The sequence below is a fragment of the Myotis davidii genome, unplaced genomic scaffold, assembly GCF_000327345.1.
Source record: "Myotis davidii unplaced genomic scaffold, ASM32734v1 scaffold395, whole genome shotgun sequence".
In the NCBI taxonomy this organism is placed as follows: Eukaryota; Metazoa; Chordata; class Mammalia; order Chiroptera; family Vespertilionidae; genus Myotis; species Myotis davidii.
In genome coordinates, this window is record NW_006287904.1 from 1,501,776 (window position 1) to 1,515,130 (window position 13,355).

Here is a 13,355-nt window from a genome sequence, read left to right on the forward strand (position 1 = left end):
TTATTTGCCTAAGATCATCATCCTAGGGAGCACAAATACCTAGCAGCCTAACATAAAAATTATGCTTGAGAAGTTACATAAAATTGTTGCACTTTAGCATGGCTGGTGTTGCTCAGTGGGTAAGCATAGACCTATGAGCCAGAAGGTCACAGCTGGATTCCCAGTCAGGGCACATGCCCGGGTTGCAGGCTTGATCCCTGGTTCGGGGTGTGCAGGAGGCAGCCGATCAATGATTCTCTCTCATCATTGATGTTTCCATTTCTCTCTCCCTCTTCCTTCCTCTCTGAAATCAATAAAAATATATTTAAAAATTAAATTTTTTAAAAAATGGTTACACTTTATTAAGATAATAAAAAGTCCCCAGATTTTATTGTTTTAATAAGAGCTGTTCTTAAATTGTGTTTTACTTAATTTGATGGTGTGTTTAGGAGGATGGTTCCCACTTAATTTTAAGTGCCCAAAAGGTAATTATCTGTGAAAAATCCTAGAGGAAACATGGCACCAAGCTTCCTGTAACATGAAAGGAGAGATGCCTAACAGCAGACAGCAGGAAGACAGAGCCGAGGGGAGAGGAAACCCTCAGATGAGCTTGTCCAACTTTACCTTCTTGGAACTAATCAAGCTTAAAACCATCGTTTTCTGTTTCCCCCTAAGACTCGCTACATAGACAACATTGAGTCCCCACAAGATGCTCTGCTTTCAGCCTGGGGCACATTATGTCCTCAGGTTCTCAGTGAGAGATGTGACTCATCCTGCTTTTCACCCAACAATTTGGGGAAAGAAAATAAAACCTTCCTAAAATGAGAAATCAGGCTGGTATAGTATGAGGTAGAGGGAGCAGTGAGATGTACACATTGAATTTTTTGAGACACAGGATTTTCTACAGGTGCTTTCAGGTGGGCAGCAGTAACCCCTCCCTGCTACGTCCAGAGTCACTCACTGTCACTGTGGTCGCAGACAGAGAAGTTCTGCTAAGAAGATACAGGACCCAATGGGCAATAACTCGGCCACCAGCCAGCTACCCCAGCACCGAAGGCTTCTGCTATGGATGAGGCCACACAACGAGCATCATCAAACGCTGTTTCATTCACACAAAAGGGGGGGGGGGAGCACTTCCTCCAAAGAGCATTAAACTTTACACACTTCAAACCACATCAACTAAAATCAATTCTGAGTAACAATAGAAGCCTCATCTGAATTGGCAGGAATCTGGAATTATCGAGTATCTTCAAGGACGTTTGGTTTTAAGACTTTCATGTGAAGACTATAATGAGGAGCAGATTAATCAGTGACTGCCTGGTGGGTGAACAGCTTCCGCCTGCAGATCAAGGACCAAACTCAACAGGGGCCTAAGGGAGCAGAGACACAGCCAAGCAACCTCAACTCCACTTCTTTATATTTACAAATTTAAAATTTAACCATTTGAATAACTAGTTTAATACAGATATGTTGTGTGTGTGTATAAAATTACATATATAATTATTCAAACAATGCACGATGTGAAATTTCAAATAGTACCAAAGGCTACAATTAATTGCTACTTTCTTTCAACACTTAAGTCCCCAGGTCCCCCTTCCCTCCCAGGGCAAACTGCTATTACCAGCCCCTTGTGTCCTTCCAAAGACATGTATGTGCTGGTATGTATGAATGTATGCATGTGTATGTGTTGACTTGCTCTGTTTTTTGTTTGTCTTAACAGGTTGGTTAGTTGGTTCCACTATGGTATAGCTTGCCCATCCTTCTTTTTCTTACACTTTTCATCAATTTTTTACATTATTTTTAATTGATTTTTAGAGACAGAGGAAGGGAAAGGGATAGAGAAATAGAAACATCGATGAGAAAGAAACATCATCGATCACTTGCCTCCTTGCATGCCCCTTACTGGGGATTAAGCCCTCAACATGGGCACGTGTCCTGACTAGGAATTGAACCAGTGACCTCTTGGTTCCTGGGTCTACGTTCAACCATTGAGCCATAGCAGCTGGGCCAATTTTAATGTTTGATTATTTAAGTAGGTAAATGATTATTTTAGAGACTCAGTTATTTACCAGAAATACTCCACTTTGCAAGCCGCGCACACAGCCTTGGGCAGTCCAATACTGGCCATTTCCCAGGGAGGTCACCTCGTGAGGCCAAACTTGGCAGGGCAACTCTGTTGGCCCAACACCCCTATAGGAACTGACTCAGTACCTGGCTGCACAGTAAGAGCACAGCAGACGTGCTCTTCACCACAACCCACAATTCAACCTCAGGAAAACAAAGTGATAGTTTGGATATAGTTTTTAAGGAACCCAAAGCTGACACCACTACTGTTGTTGATAAGGAGTGAGGAAGGAGGAAGCAGGGTTGACATTTACTGAGTGATTAAAATGCATTACGTAGTTTATGTCTGCCACTTGCCGTGGCAGCGGCAGGTACGGAAGACACAACCATGGTTTCCCTGCAGTCCTGGGTGCTAAGGGCACAGTCAACAAAGCGGACTGAGGCCTGCATACCACCACCACCCGCCCCCAGGAGAAGCGCTGTAATACAGGGAGCCCTGGTATAGATGGGAAAACAAAAGAGAGAAGATCCACTCTGACCGGGCAGGTCAGGAAGGCATCAAAGATGTATATGAGCCTTGAAGGCCGCATGACTATCTGTGACATGAAGAACAGAGAGGGAAAGGCATTCCTAGCAGAGGGAACAGCATGGTAGTGTGAAAGTACACAGTGTGCCTAGGGAACTGCTCACCTAGAACACTGAGTGCATGAAGGTAGAGGAGGACAAACTGGACCTAACATGTGACGGGCACTCAATGCCAAGGTCAAGTCTTGGACTTCGTCTTAGGAAGTGGGGGTGCTATGAAAGGTTGTTGGAGCCAGGGAGTCCCACCATCAGCAACCTTCCCTTGCTCCTCTGCTCTTCACAAAAGCTCAAACCAGATGTTTCCTTGGCAAACAGCTGCAGTGGGGTGAGCATGTAGCAGAATCTGAGTTCCTGCCTTCAGACAAGTAAGGTCAACGCCCCTGTTGCACAGATGAGGCAATTGGAGAAGTGAGAGTGATCAAGATATTTAATGTCAAGGCCATAGATGAACCAGAACTCCTGATAGGAAGGTAGGGAAGGAGCGGAAGGACAGAAAGGTCGGGGAGCATCAGCCAGCCGTTTTAAATTTAAAGGGGAGGGGACCTGTCCATAGCACCAGAGGAGATAAAGCTAGACACTGGTAAACTCCTCCTCAGAAACCATAAAGCAGTCCCTGCAGCTTTGTCAGCACTGCCCAAGAGAACTTTCTCTTCTGATGGCAATGTTCTACAGCTGAGCTGTCCATTTCTGCAGCCACCAGCCAAATGTGGCTACTGAGCACTTGAACTGTGGCTAAGTGAGATGGAGGAACTGAATTTTAAATGTCCATTTCAGTTCATGTAAACCTAAAGTACCTCTCTTGTGGCTAGAGGCCTGCATATTGGACCACACAGTGTTAGAACCGACCTCTTGTCCTATTACTTACATCTACTGTCTCTAGACAAGTGGAACAAAGGGAGTTTGGAATGCCTTCCCACTTTTAAATCAACCTATTACTTCTGAGTTCTTCCCAATTGTTCTGAAAGGCTTCAACTCTGTTTAATCATACGAGAGAGGTATTCCGTATCATTTGTCAGATTGCCACCAAAGTTCTCAGCATCCAGTCAATGAGTTACTGGCAGTGCCCTCCCTAGGCGATTAAAATTGGGTATTGTTTTGAGGAGAAGCAACCATGTTCCTTCATTATTAGCACAGTAAGCATTCTGGTATGCATTTCTGTGTAAACAGTGAGATGCAGTGGGGACAAGACACTGGACTAGATGGCATCTGAAGTCCCTCATAACCAAGTGGTTTCAGGTTCTACTGATGTCGCTGGATTCGGCTCAATAAGCAGGTGCTTCCTGTTGTAATACATCCGCACCAAGATATCAAAGCACCTCTCCCAGGCCCTCTGGCTCATACCCCAGCTAGACCCCAGGGCGGCAGAGTCAGGGAAGTTATAGACTTTCACTATCAGGGGAGGAAGGAGATGGAGGGGGAAGTGGGGAGACAATGAAACAGTAGCTTCAAATCTCCTCACTCTTCACGCTTGGCTGTGGATTTCACACACAAAATTCCCCACCCCTTATATCCGCCACCACCACCCCCTCCCACCACCTCCTGCTTTCTAATTCCCCAGAAGTAGTTCACACCTTCCCCAGGCCTCTCCAAATACAGAAAGTCTGGAATGTCCCCAAACAGGGCTGTCTGCACCTGGCGACCCAGCTACCAGGGGCGGGGTCACCAGTTGGGCCTCTGGACCCACCCATTTCTGTGCCCTCAGCCCAGCACACAGCCCTGGGGACAGACAGCACCCAGAGAGCACACACTCTGGGCCAGAGCTAACGCAGGCCAGCCCATCACTCTCCAGCCTCCTTTTTCACTGTGCAATGCCCACAATGTTCTGCTTGGACCCCACATCGCTAGGTTAACAATATTGTGGCAAAAGCAGGGGAAGTGAGTCAGGAACTACCTACATCACTAGTGTCAGCTGCCACAGGAAAGTTATATAAACACTAGAGGCCCAATGCATGAAATTCATGCGAGGGCCTTGGCCCTCGCAGCTCCAGCTTCGTCCAGAAGGACATCCGGAAGGTCGTTCAGCTGTCCAGTCTAATTAGCATATTATGCTTTTACTATTATAGATGGGCAGGTCTGCCTGGCCAGTGTGGTTGAGCATCAACCTATGAACAAGGAGGTCACAGTTCCATTCCCTGTCTGGCCACATGCCCAGGTTGTGGGCTCAATCCCCAGTAGAGAGCATGCAGGAGGTAGCCAATCAATGTTTCTATCTCTCTCTCCCTCTCCCTTTTTTTCTGAAATCAATAAAAATATATTTTTTTTAAATGGGAAGGTCCATTCTGGGCATTAGCTTCCCCAAGGCTACAGGGAGCAGACAGTGCTCTAATACCCTGGCATCTCACATGAATTAGTATGCCATTCTAGGGGACTGGGGGAAAAAGATAAATACCAGTGATGTGGGCAGCTTCAGGCATGAATATTTATGCATACACTCCCTGAAACTCAGCAGCTCTCGCTGCTCATTCAAGACCTCCTAAGACTTATAATGAATTTAAAGTCCTATATTAGGCAATCATATTTTTCCATGACCAAATCTGCATAAGAATGTACCCTGAAATTTAGATTTTAATTTAGAATTAGCTGACATGGAGCCCTAACCACACACCGGTGTGATCTAGCCACAGTGTCTTCAAACTCTTTACACCAACAGGTCCCTGGGACCTCCCTCCTGTCTTCCTAAGTGAATGGGATTAAGTGTTTGCTCTCAGAGAGCACACAGTCAAATGCAGGAGTCAGACAGGGAACCGATCATTGGAGCCCAAAGTAGGAAATGCAAGGATAGAGTCAGGCCCAGGGCCCAAGAACCCAGAAAAAGGATTTCAAGTACAGTGAATGTTATAAACTACTTCAAATGCTGCAAATACCTATATTTCCTTAATTTCCCCTTCGATGGGGAAAAAGGCTACATTTCCCATATTATGAGAAGGGAAAGTCACCAGTAAACATGTCCCTTTGGTTCCTCAACTTCCCATCTGGTTGTAAACAAGGGCAGGACAAGGAATAAGGGATGAGAAAGGGGCTGGAAGACAAAACATAAAGGTGATCCCAGAAATGTTCTAAGAAACAGGCATACACACTAATTTTAAGATACAAAAAACTATCCCTTCCCCGCCCAAAAAAGAAAGCACACCCAAATATATAGAATAGACCTGTGCCAAAGCTTGGTCTTATGTCCATCCTCATGGAGTGGTGAGCTACTCATGAAAACAAGCATGTGTGATTTCTGTGCATACGCACATACAGAAAAAAAGACTGGAAGGTCTGGACCTCCGAATGGAGTCATGTGATCTTTTTCTATGTATCCACACAGCTACGTGTCTGGAAGGATGTACACCCCAATGGTATCATCAGAGATTAGGTCTGAGGCTGGAGTTTGGGGTGAGGTTTTCCCTTCTTTATACTTTCCTATCCTCTGAGTGTTTTATATTGTGCATAGGTAACACTCAGAATTTTTAAAAATCTGATCTAATAAAGAGGGAATATGCTAATTGACCCTCATACCATTGCAAACATGGTGGCGCCCACAGCCAATAAGGAGGGAATATGCTAATTACTGCCACGCCCTCAAAGATGGTGGCAGCCACAGCCACAAGATGGCCAGCAGGGTAGGGCAGTTGGGGGCGACCAGGCCTCCAGGGGAGGGCAGTTGGGGGCGACCGGGCCAGCAGTAGTTAGGTGTCAATCAGGCTGGCAGGGGAGTGGTTAAGGGGTGATCAGGCTGGCAGGTAAAAGCAGTTAGGGGCAGGCAGGGAGGCAGGCAAGCAAGGAGTTGGGAGCCAGCAGTCCCAGATTGTGAGAGGGATGTCCGACTGCCGGATTAGGCCCGATCCCTGTATCCAACTGCCAGTTTAGGTCCTAAATGGGTAGTCGGACATCCCTCAAGGGGTCCCAGATTGGAGAGGTTTCAGGCTGGGCTGAGAGATACCCCCCCCCTTCAGTGCATGAATTTTGTGCACTGGGCCTTTAGTAATAGATAATATTTACAACTTAAAAAGTAATGCTATTTCCATTATGGCGGGAAAACACATACATATTCACAAGCTGTCACCAGTGAATTCATAATAAGAGTATATTTGTGGTGGGGATGGGAGGGGCCAGATAGCTAGCTGAGCCAAAAAGGGAAGTCCTGAGTTCTGTCCCACCCCCACCTGGGCCACTGCGTAATGGCTGAAAGTCTCTACTTAAAGGGGAAGTGATCATCATCACCACATGTCACACATTTATCCTTTGGGGCTGAAGGCCCAGGGACACCGTACTAATGCCCAGTTAACATCAGAGCAGAATCGTGAACTTCCCACTTAGCTTATGAGTCACTCCCACAAGTGAATCCACCTTCCATATCTAGATGAGAAAAAAAGAATAGTGAAAATGCAGTAAGTTTCTATCAAGCTTCATCTTTAAAAGTTCTCTAATTGGTCAGATGAAAGACAATGAAACTAAAATCTGCAAAGTCTGACGTCCTTTAAATGCTTTTTAATCACTTGACCATTGTCCTCGTTATCCCACTTTTCCCACAGGTCAAAAGTAATTCGAAAACAACAGTATTGGTGAGTTTCTCTGACTCCCCATCTGCCCCCCAAATTATGACTTCTGTTGATTTTCAATGACCCTGAGTTCTCTGATGTGGCCATTTGAAAATAATGGAGCCTATCTGAGAACAGATAGATAACCACAAATGGGTTAAAAAGCAGACTTGTTTTCCTTGAGGGTGTTGGTCAAAGCTCCAAGGATGGCCGAGAGGCTGGACTGCCAAGCAGCAGTCTCAGTGAGAATGTGCCACCGAGTCCCTAACTCCTCCAGGCGCTTCATGCCAGCAACTGGCTTTCTCCCGAGTTATCTTGCTCGAGAAGACCTGTGACAACTTTTAGGAGAGAGAAGTCATCATTTCAAAGATGAGGACAGAAAGGCAAAAGAAGAAAGAGGAACTGAGCAGGTCTGTTTAACACATAATTGACAGAGCGGGGATGTCAATATAGGTCTTTTCACTTTGCACGAGACAGTATTTCTTCTAAACCGGAGTGTCGTGAATTAAAACATGAATGAACTCAATTGGAAGATGCTTGAAGCTTATATCACACAAAAATTAGTGCAAAAAACCAATTAGGTAAATTTACTTTCAAGCAAATTCACTAAAGAAAATTCTGGAATCAGAAGCTACTTAAAAGATTGGAGAAGAGTTCCCTTGATTAGGTTACAGGTACCCTATTATAGAGCTGTGCCCTCAAAGTTATTAAATATGGAGTTCATGGAGGAGCAGTACCATCATAAACCTTCCAACTAGCTCCTGCCAAGAAACTAGGATGGGAGATGAGGGGGAGGAGGCATGTTTAACAAGTTGGGCTTTTGTTCCAGTCCACTCACTACTGGCTGTGTGACTTTGAGTCCATCACTTAAAGTTCAAGTGGCTCAGTTTTCTAATTTGTAAAAATGGAGATAATATGACCAACCTCACCGCTATGAAGAATAATTCAATCATGAGCCCCTCACATATAAGGTATTAATTATCATTACCTCTGTCAACAGGACAGATGGTTTCCCATCCTCGGTGCTTACTGCAGTTCCCGGAACACTGCTGTTTCCTATCCGAGGACTTGCACCATCTACTTGATAAAAACAAGAAACCCACCCCTGCTTTTTTGATACTTTCAAAGTCATACACAAGTAAATTCCCATAAGGAGGGTTCCTTACAGTTCTCTTAACACTTTCCCAACCAATGCATCGCTCTGCACTGCTTCCATTTGAATACTGCACTAAAAATAGGATGTTCTGTTTTCTTGTTGTTTGTGTTTTCAGAGAAAGTCAGTGTTCTACTCTTCCTAGCACACCCGCCTCACACCCTCACAGCTACGCCTCAAATAACACCAGAGCCCCGAGATGAACCTATGTGACGTTGAAAAAAGGCAATTCTCTGCTGTTTTGTAGTTTCTGTCTATCCAGGAGCAAAAACTGTCCTAAAGGGATCCCATTACCCATGGAGGGATGAAGGCGGCCGTCCTCACTGACCTTAGTGAGGTCAGGGCAGGAAACCAGGAGACCCAAGGACAAGTCTTAGCTCCTTACCCTCCTGGTTAGAGCTTCCTCGTGTGTAAACCAACGGGGGCTGGACTAGATAGCCAGCCTTTTAGATTTCAAAGGCCAGTAATTTTTTTAATCTGGAAATTAATTTAGGAATTAAGATTTTTAATCTGAGCTTTAATTTGGGGATTAAGAAAGTAAGACTATGTATTAAGTAAGAATATGTATTAAGAGCAAGAATAGCAGCCTTGAACTTCAGAATGCCTCTCTGAGATGAATAACAAGGTCTGCTGAGAATTTTGAAAGTATTATTCCCTAATTGATCACAGCAGCTATGCTATAAATGACTGGTGACAGCAACCTTGCCTCCATTTGTCAAAGAAGGAATCCTATAGGACCTAACAATTAAATTATTATTTTGGTTCTATTATTAATAGATTAACCGTATTCTTGAAACTACCCAGAGAAATGTATCAGGAAATCAAATTCTCCTCCAGGGAACAGTCAAATCCTCCTCCTATTTCTTTAAATTCCCTTATTTCTGACTACCATTAGGATGGATGTGGTGTGTGCCACAAAACACCAATACACTGAAGTTGGTTGTCCCCTACCTGGATTCTGACACTCAAAATAAATTCCAGACGAATCAATGATTTAATGTGATAATTAAACTATAAATTCACTGAAAGTAAACACTGAAGGGGCGTTTTCATAATTTTGAGCAGAGAAGCCCCTTTCTACACATGAGACCAAAAGCCAAAAATAAAAATGTTTGACCAGAAAAAAATTAAATATTCTGCATAGCAAAAATATTTATTGAAAGTAGAAATACAAATGAGCTACTAGGAGAAAATATCTACAGTCCACATGAGAGTCAATGGACAAGTATCCTTAATACACATACAGCTACTGCAAATCAAGAAGAAAAATATAAACTCAATAGAAAAAAAATGGGTGAAAAATACAAACTGGCAGTTCACATAAAAGAAATACAGGTGGCCGATAAACATGAAAACATACTCGGCCCCAGTCAAGATTTAGAAGTGAAAATGAAAATAACGGGGCATCTATTTTTTACCTGGGACACTATCAAAAAGTAAATGTTAGTAAGAGCTACAGTAGTTGGGGGAGACACAAAATTGATGCGAGTGCAGATCAGAGCAACTTTTTAAGCAGACAAGTTAGCAATGTCTGAAAATTTAGAAGACATATTTTATGACCCAACAATTCCACTGGTATAAATACATACACACACACACACACACACACACACACACACACTTAGAGATACAAAAAGATATGTGCACAAAGATGTTTATTATAGCACTAGAGGCCCAGCGCACAAAATTGTGCGTGGGTAGGGTCGCTAGGCCTACCCTGCTATCAGGGCCATCTTCCGCCCGTTTGCCACTCCCCAGTCCTGCTCCACCACCGACACCCAACCCGGTTCCCCGTGGTTCCCCATGGGCCATCCAGCGATCGGAGCCTGCGGGCTGAGGGGAGGGTTGAGGGGTGGTCAGTGCACCTCATAGCGACTGGTTGATAGGTTGTTCTGGTCGTTATGCTGTTATGGTCGCTGACCTTTTATTATACAGGATTATGTATAAACAACAACAAAATAAAACCCTAAATGTTTATCAGTAAAATAAAGCACTGACATCCAAAATGAGTGTAGCCTGGCCAGGGTGGCTCAGTGGTTCAGCATCAATCTATGAGTCAAGAGATCAGGATTGATTCCTGGTCAGGGCACATGCCTGGGTTGCAGGCTCCATCCCCAGCGGGGGCTGTGCAAGAGGCAGCCAATCAGTGATTCTCTCTGATCAATTATGTTTCTCTCTCTTTCTCCCTCTCCCTTCCTCTCTGAAACCAATAAAAAGTGAGTATAACAGATCCATATGTCTAATAGGGAATCTCCAAAATATATTAAGTAGGGAGAGGGGGAACAACATGCATAATATTATCCCATTTGTCTAAAAATAGGTGTAGATATGGATACGGATATATGTATACATACACACTAACACATGCCTTAGTTTACTAGAATGACATACATCAATTAAGAGCAATTATCCCTAGTGATCATACATGGCAATAATGGAGATGCATTTCTTATTTTATCCCCTTCTGTTCTATAAAAAGTAAAAAGATACATATAAAAAATTGTAACCGCCCTGCCTACATATTGATAATATACTAATGAAATGTCCAAAACTCCTACTATAATTCCTGGAAAATAAGAGAGGCCAGAGGGGAAAAGGCTCTACAATGACCCAGATTCTCTTCAGGGCAAGTCAAAAAGGGCAACTGTAATAAGCAAGACAAGGAAAAGAAGGTGTCTCTAGAAAGAAAAAAAATAAATGAGCAAAATCCTGTAAGGGAATCATTGCAGGTTGTATTTATGGAGGCAGAACAGGGAGTTCTAAGCTAAGCAAGACATTTCCCAGGGCCCTGAGCAAGACACAGGCAGATTATAGTAAATCATCAGAAATTTCAAGTGTGGCTCTTTCCAGCTGATGCATGGAACATGGGAAAAGACTGCAATTAGGTAGAGTAACTGCATTGGAACTAATGATATAAAAGGGATCCTTTGAACATTAAAATCAGTATTTGTTGGCCTGAATAAATTCATTTTGCAATGATTTCCTATATTTTAAGGATTGGAAATCCTAAGTAATCCATGAAAATGCCAACCTATCTCCCTCACATCGGGTCCCAGATCTTATACCGAATCCCGAGGAGAAAATAACTCATACCTGGATGCCAAATCACCCGAGAACGTTTTTATGCACTTAGAATGCAGAAGCTCCTGGCTGAGAAATTAATCAATTTGGGAGCCCAGGTTTTATTTAAGGCTCCGGGACAACAACGAGTCTTCATGGACAATAAAATCTGACTACTCTGCCTCCACACAATGAGATCATCCACGCAAGCTTCTCAACAGACCAATTAACCGCTGCCTAGATTGACAACATAGAAAGCAACACAAGTGTCTTTGCAGGAGCAGTTCCAATAAAGAGCCAGCATGCCTCTTCACTCCACCTACAAGCAAATCCTACGGCTCTGCTCTTGGCTTTAAATGTAAATGCAGCAGGACAAGTATGAATTCCACTATGGTGGGTCACTTTAAAAAAAAAAAAAAGAAAGAAAAAGAAAAACAGCTTCCCCCAAGAAACAGATGCTTGGGCTGGAGAGTAGCCAACCCAAGTCACTGGAAGGCCTCCTTGCTTCCTGGGGCTCCTTACCTTAGAATTCGTTTCCATGTGGTATTTGGCACAAGCGCGCAGCTGAGTCACCCAGAGCTGTCTCTCTTTTGCATCAGCAGCTAAAAGAGAGAAAGAAATGCTCAGAGAGACTGTTCCAAAACACATCCAACCTATTTCTACACCCACCTAAGGAGGTGGGTGGGGTGGGGTGGGGCGGCAGGCGAAGGAGTTGGGGGGTAGAGGGAACAGCAAATTCAGATCTCAATATTCTCAACTAGCCTGTCCTTAATGCCAGAAATCAAATTTACGCTACACTTCAACCGAAAATTCCCTCTTCAACTGCATTAAAAATGTATTTCTGAAATATCCATTATAAGAACAATTGTGCCACTTCTTTAACCTGCTCTGGAAAACTCATTTCCGCTCCTTTAAAAAGGCAGCAAGGAAGGAGAAACAAGATTATTTTTTCAATGCCTCAGCCACATGTGGCTGATATGAGGATCAAAGTACAGCTTCTCTCGGGGCCTTTTTGTTATCTACCAGAGCTGCACTGTGGCAGTATTAGCATTTACAAAATAAGCATTCAGTTGAATTACCATTTTAATATGTGTTCTCAAGGATTCTTATTAGGATCGGACAGAACAAGATACCAAATGCTGCCTTGGAGATTCTCAAATTTCCCCCAAAGAGACATTAAAATGCAAGTCAACTGCATCGTCATAACCTTCCATCGGCACCCCCTTCTCTCAAGCACATAAAATGGTTTCTTTAAAATATTATGGATGCATGACAGGTTCTAATAAAATTTAAATCTTTAATTTAAGTGAACAATTAACCACATAAATATTTTAACATATTAATTGCACAAATCTTGACTATGCAGAAAACAATATTCCCCTAGAAACGATAATTGTTTACAAAAATGGGCCTAAGTATCGTTTGTCAATAAAACCCAACTTCAGCTTGAACTTGCAGGTGAAGAAACCTAGAGGTGTAGACCAGAGTAAGACCAGGTGGACCAAACTTCCAAAGACAAAGGATTTTGCAAATCCAGAGCCTTTGTTCCTTAGGAAAGGTGAAGAATTGCCAGTTTGTGGCAATTCCAAAGGCTCAGCACCGAGAACATTCCCAACAGCTATGCATGTAATGACAACAAGATTCAACTCTCTGTGCAGGTGAGGTGTGAAATGAGAACAGATACCCAGATCCCTGTGGGATGGGCCAAGAACCAGCCATAAACATGCAGAAATTTACCCTGTCTTTTCTGGAACTGCCAAGGGTAAAAAGTTAACTTAGCCTTCGCAATAATTTCATGTAGATTAAACTTCTATACTTGCTATTAAAACTACCCTTTAAAAAAAACAAACTGAGGTTGAATAATCCAGAGAATAATAACTCAAAGGCAAAGTGATATAGCTCAATTGTCAACACTTGGATTTTTCTCTTTGATGTGGATTTGCGTCATTTTATAAACCACAGGCAGGGGAAAGTGACATGAAGTCTCCCCC

The 13,355-nt window shown here is 43.4% G+C and overlaps 1 protein-coding gene across 1 annotated transcript in view; it reads right to left on the reverse strand.

The window, feature by feature from the left end:
- OSBPL10 (oxysterol binding protein like 10) overlaps positions 1 to 13,355 on the reverse strand; it is a 138,078-nt gene that overhangs the window by 122,872 nt on the left and 1,851 nt on the right. Inside the window, exon 2 of the mRNA XM_015561258.1 lies at positions 11,887 to 11,966. Coding sequence (XP_015416744.1) covers positions 11,887 to 11,966 — 80 coding nt within the window. The remainder of the gene's footprint in view (positions 1 to 11,886; positions 11,967 to 13,355) is intronic.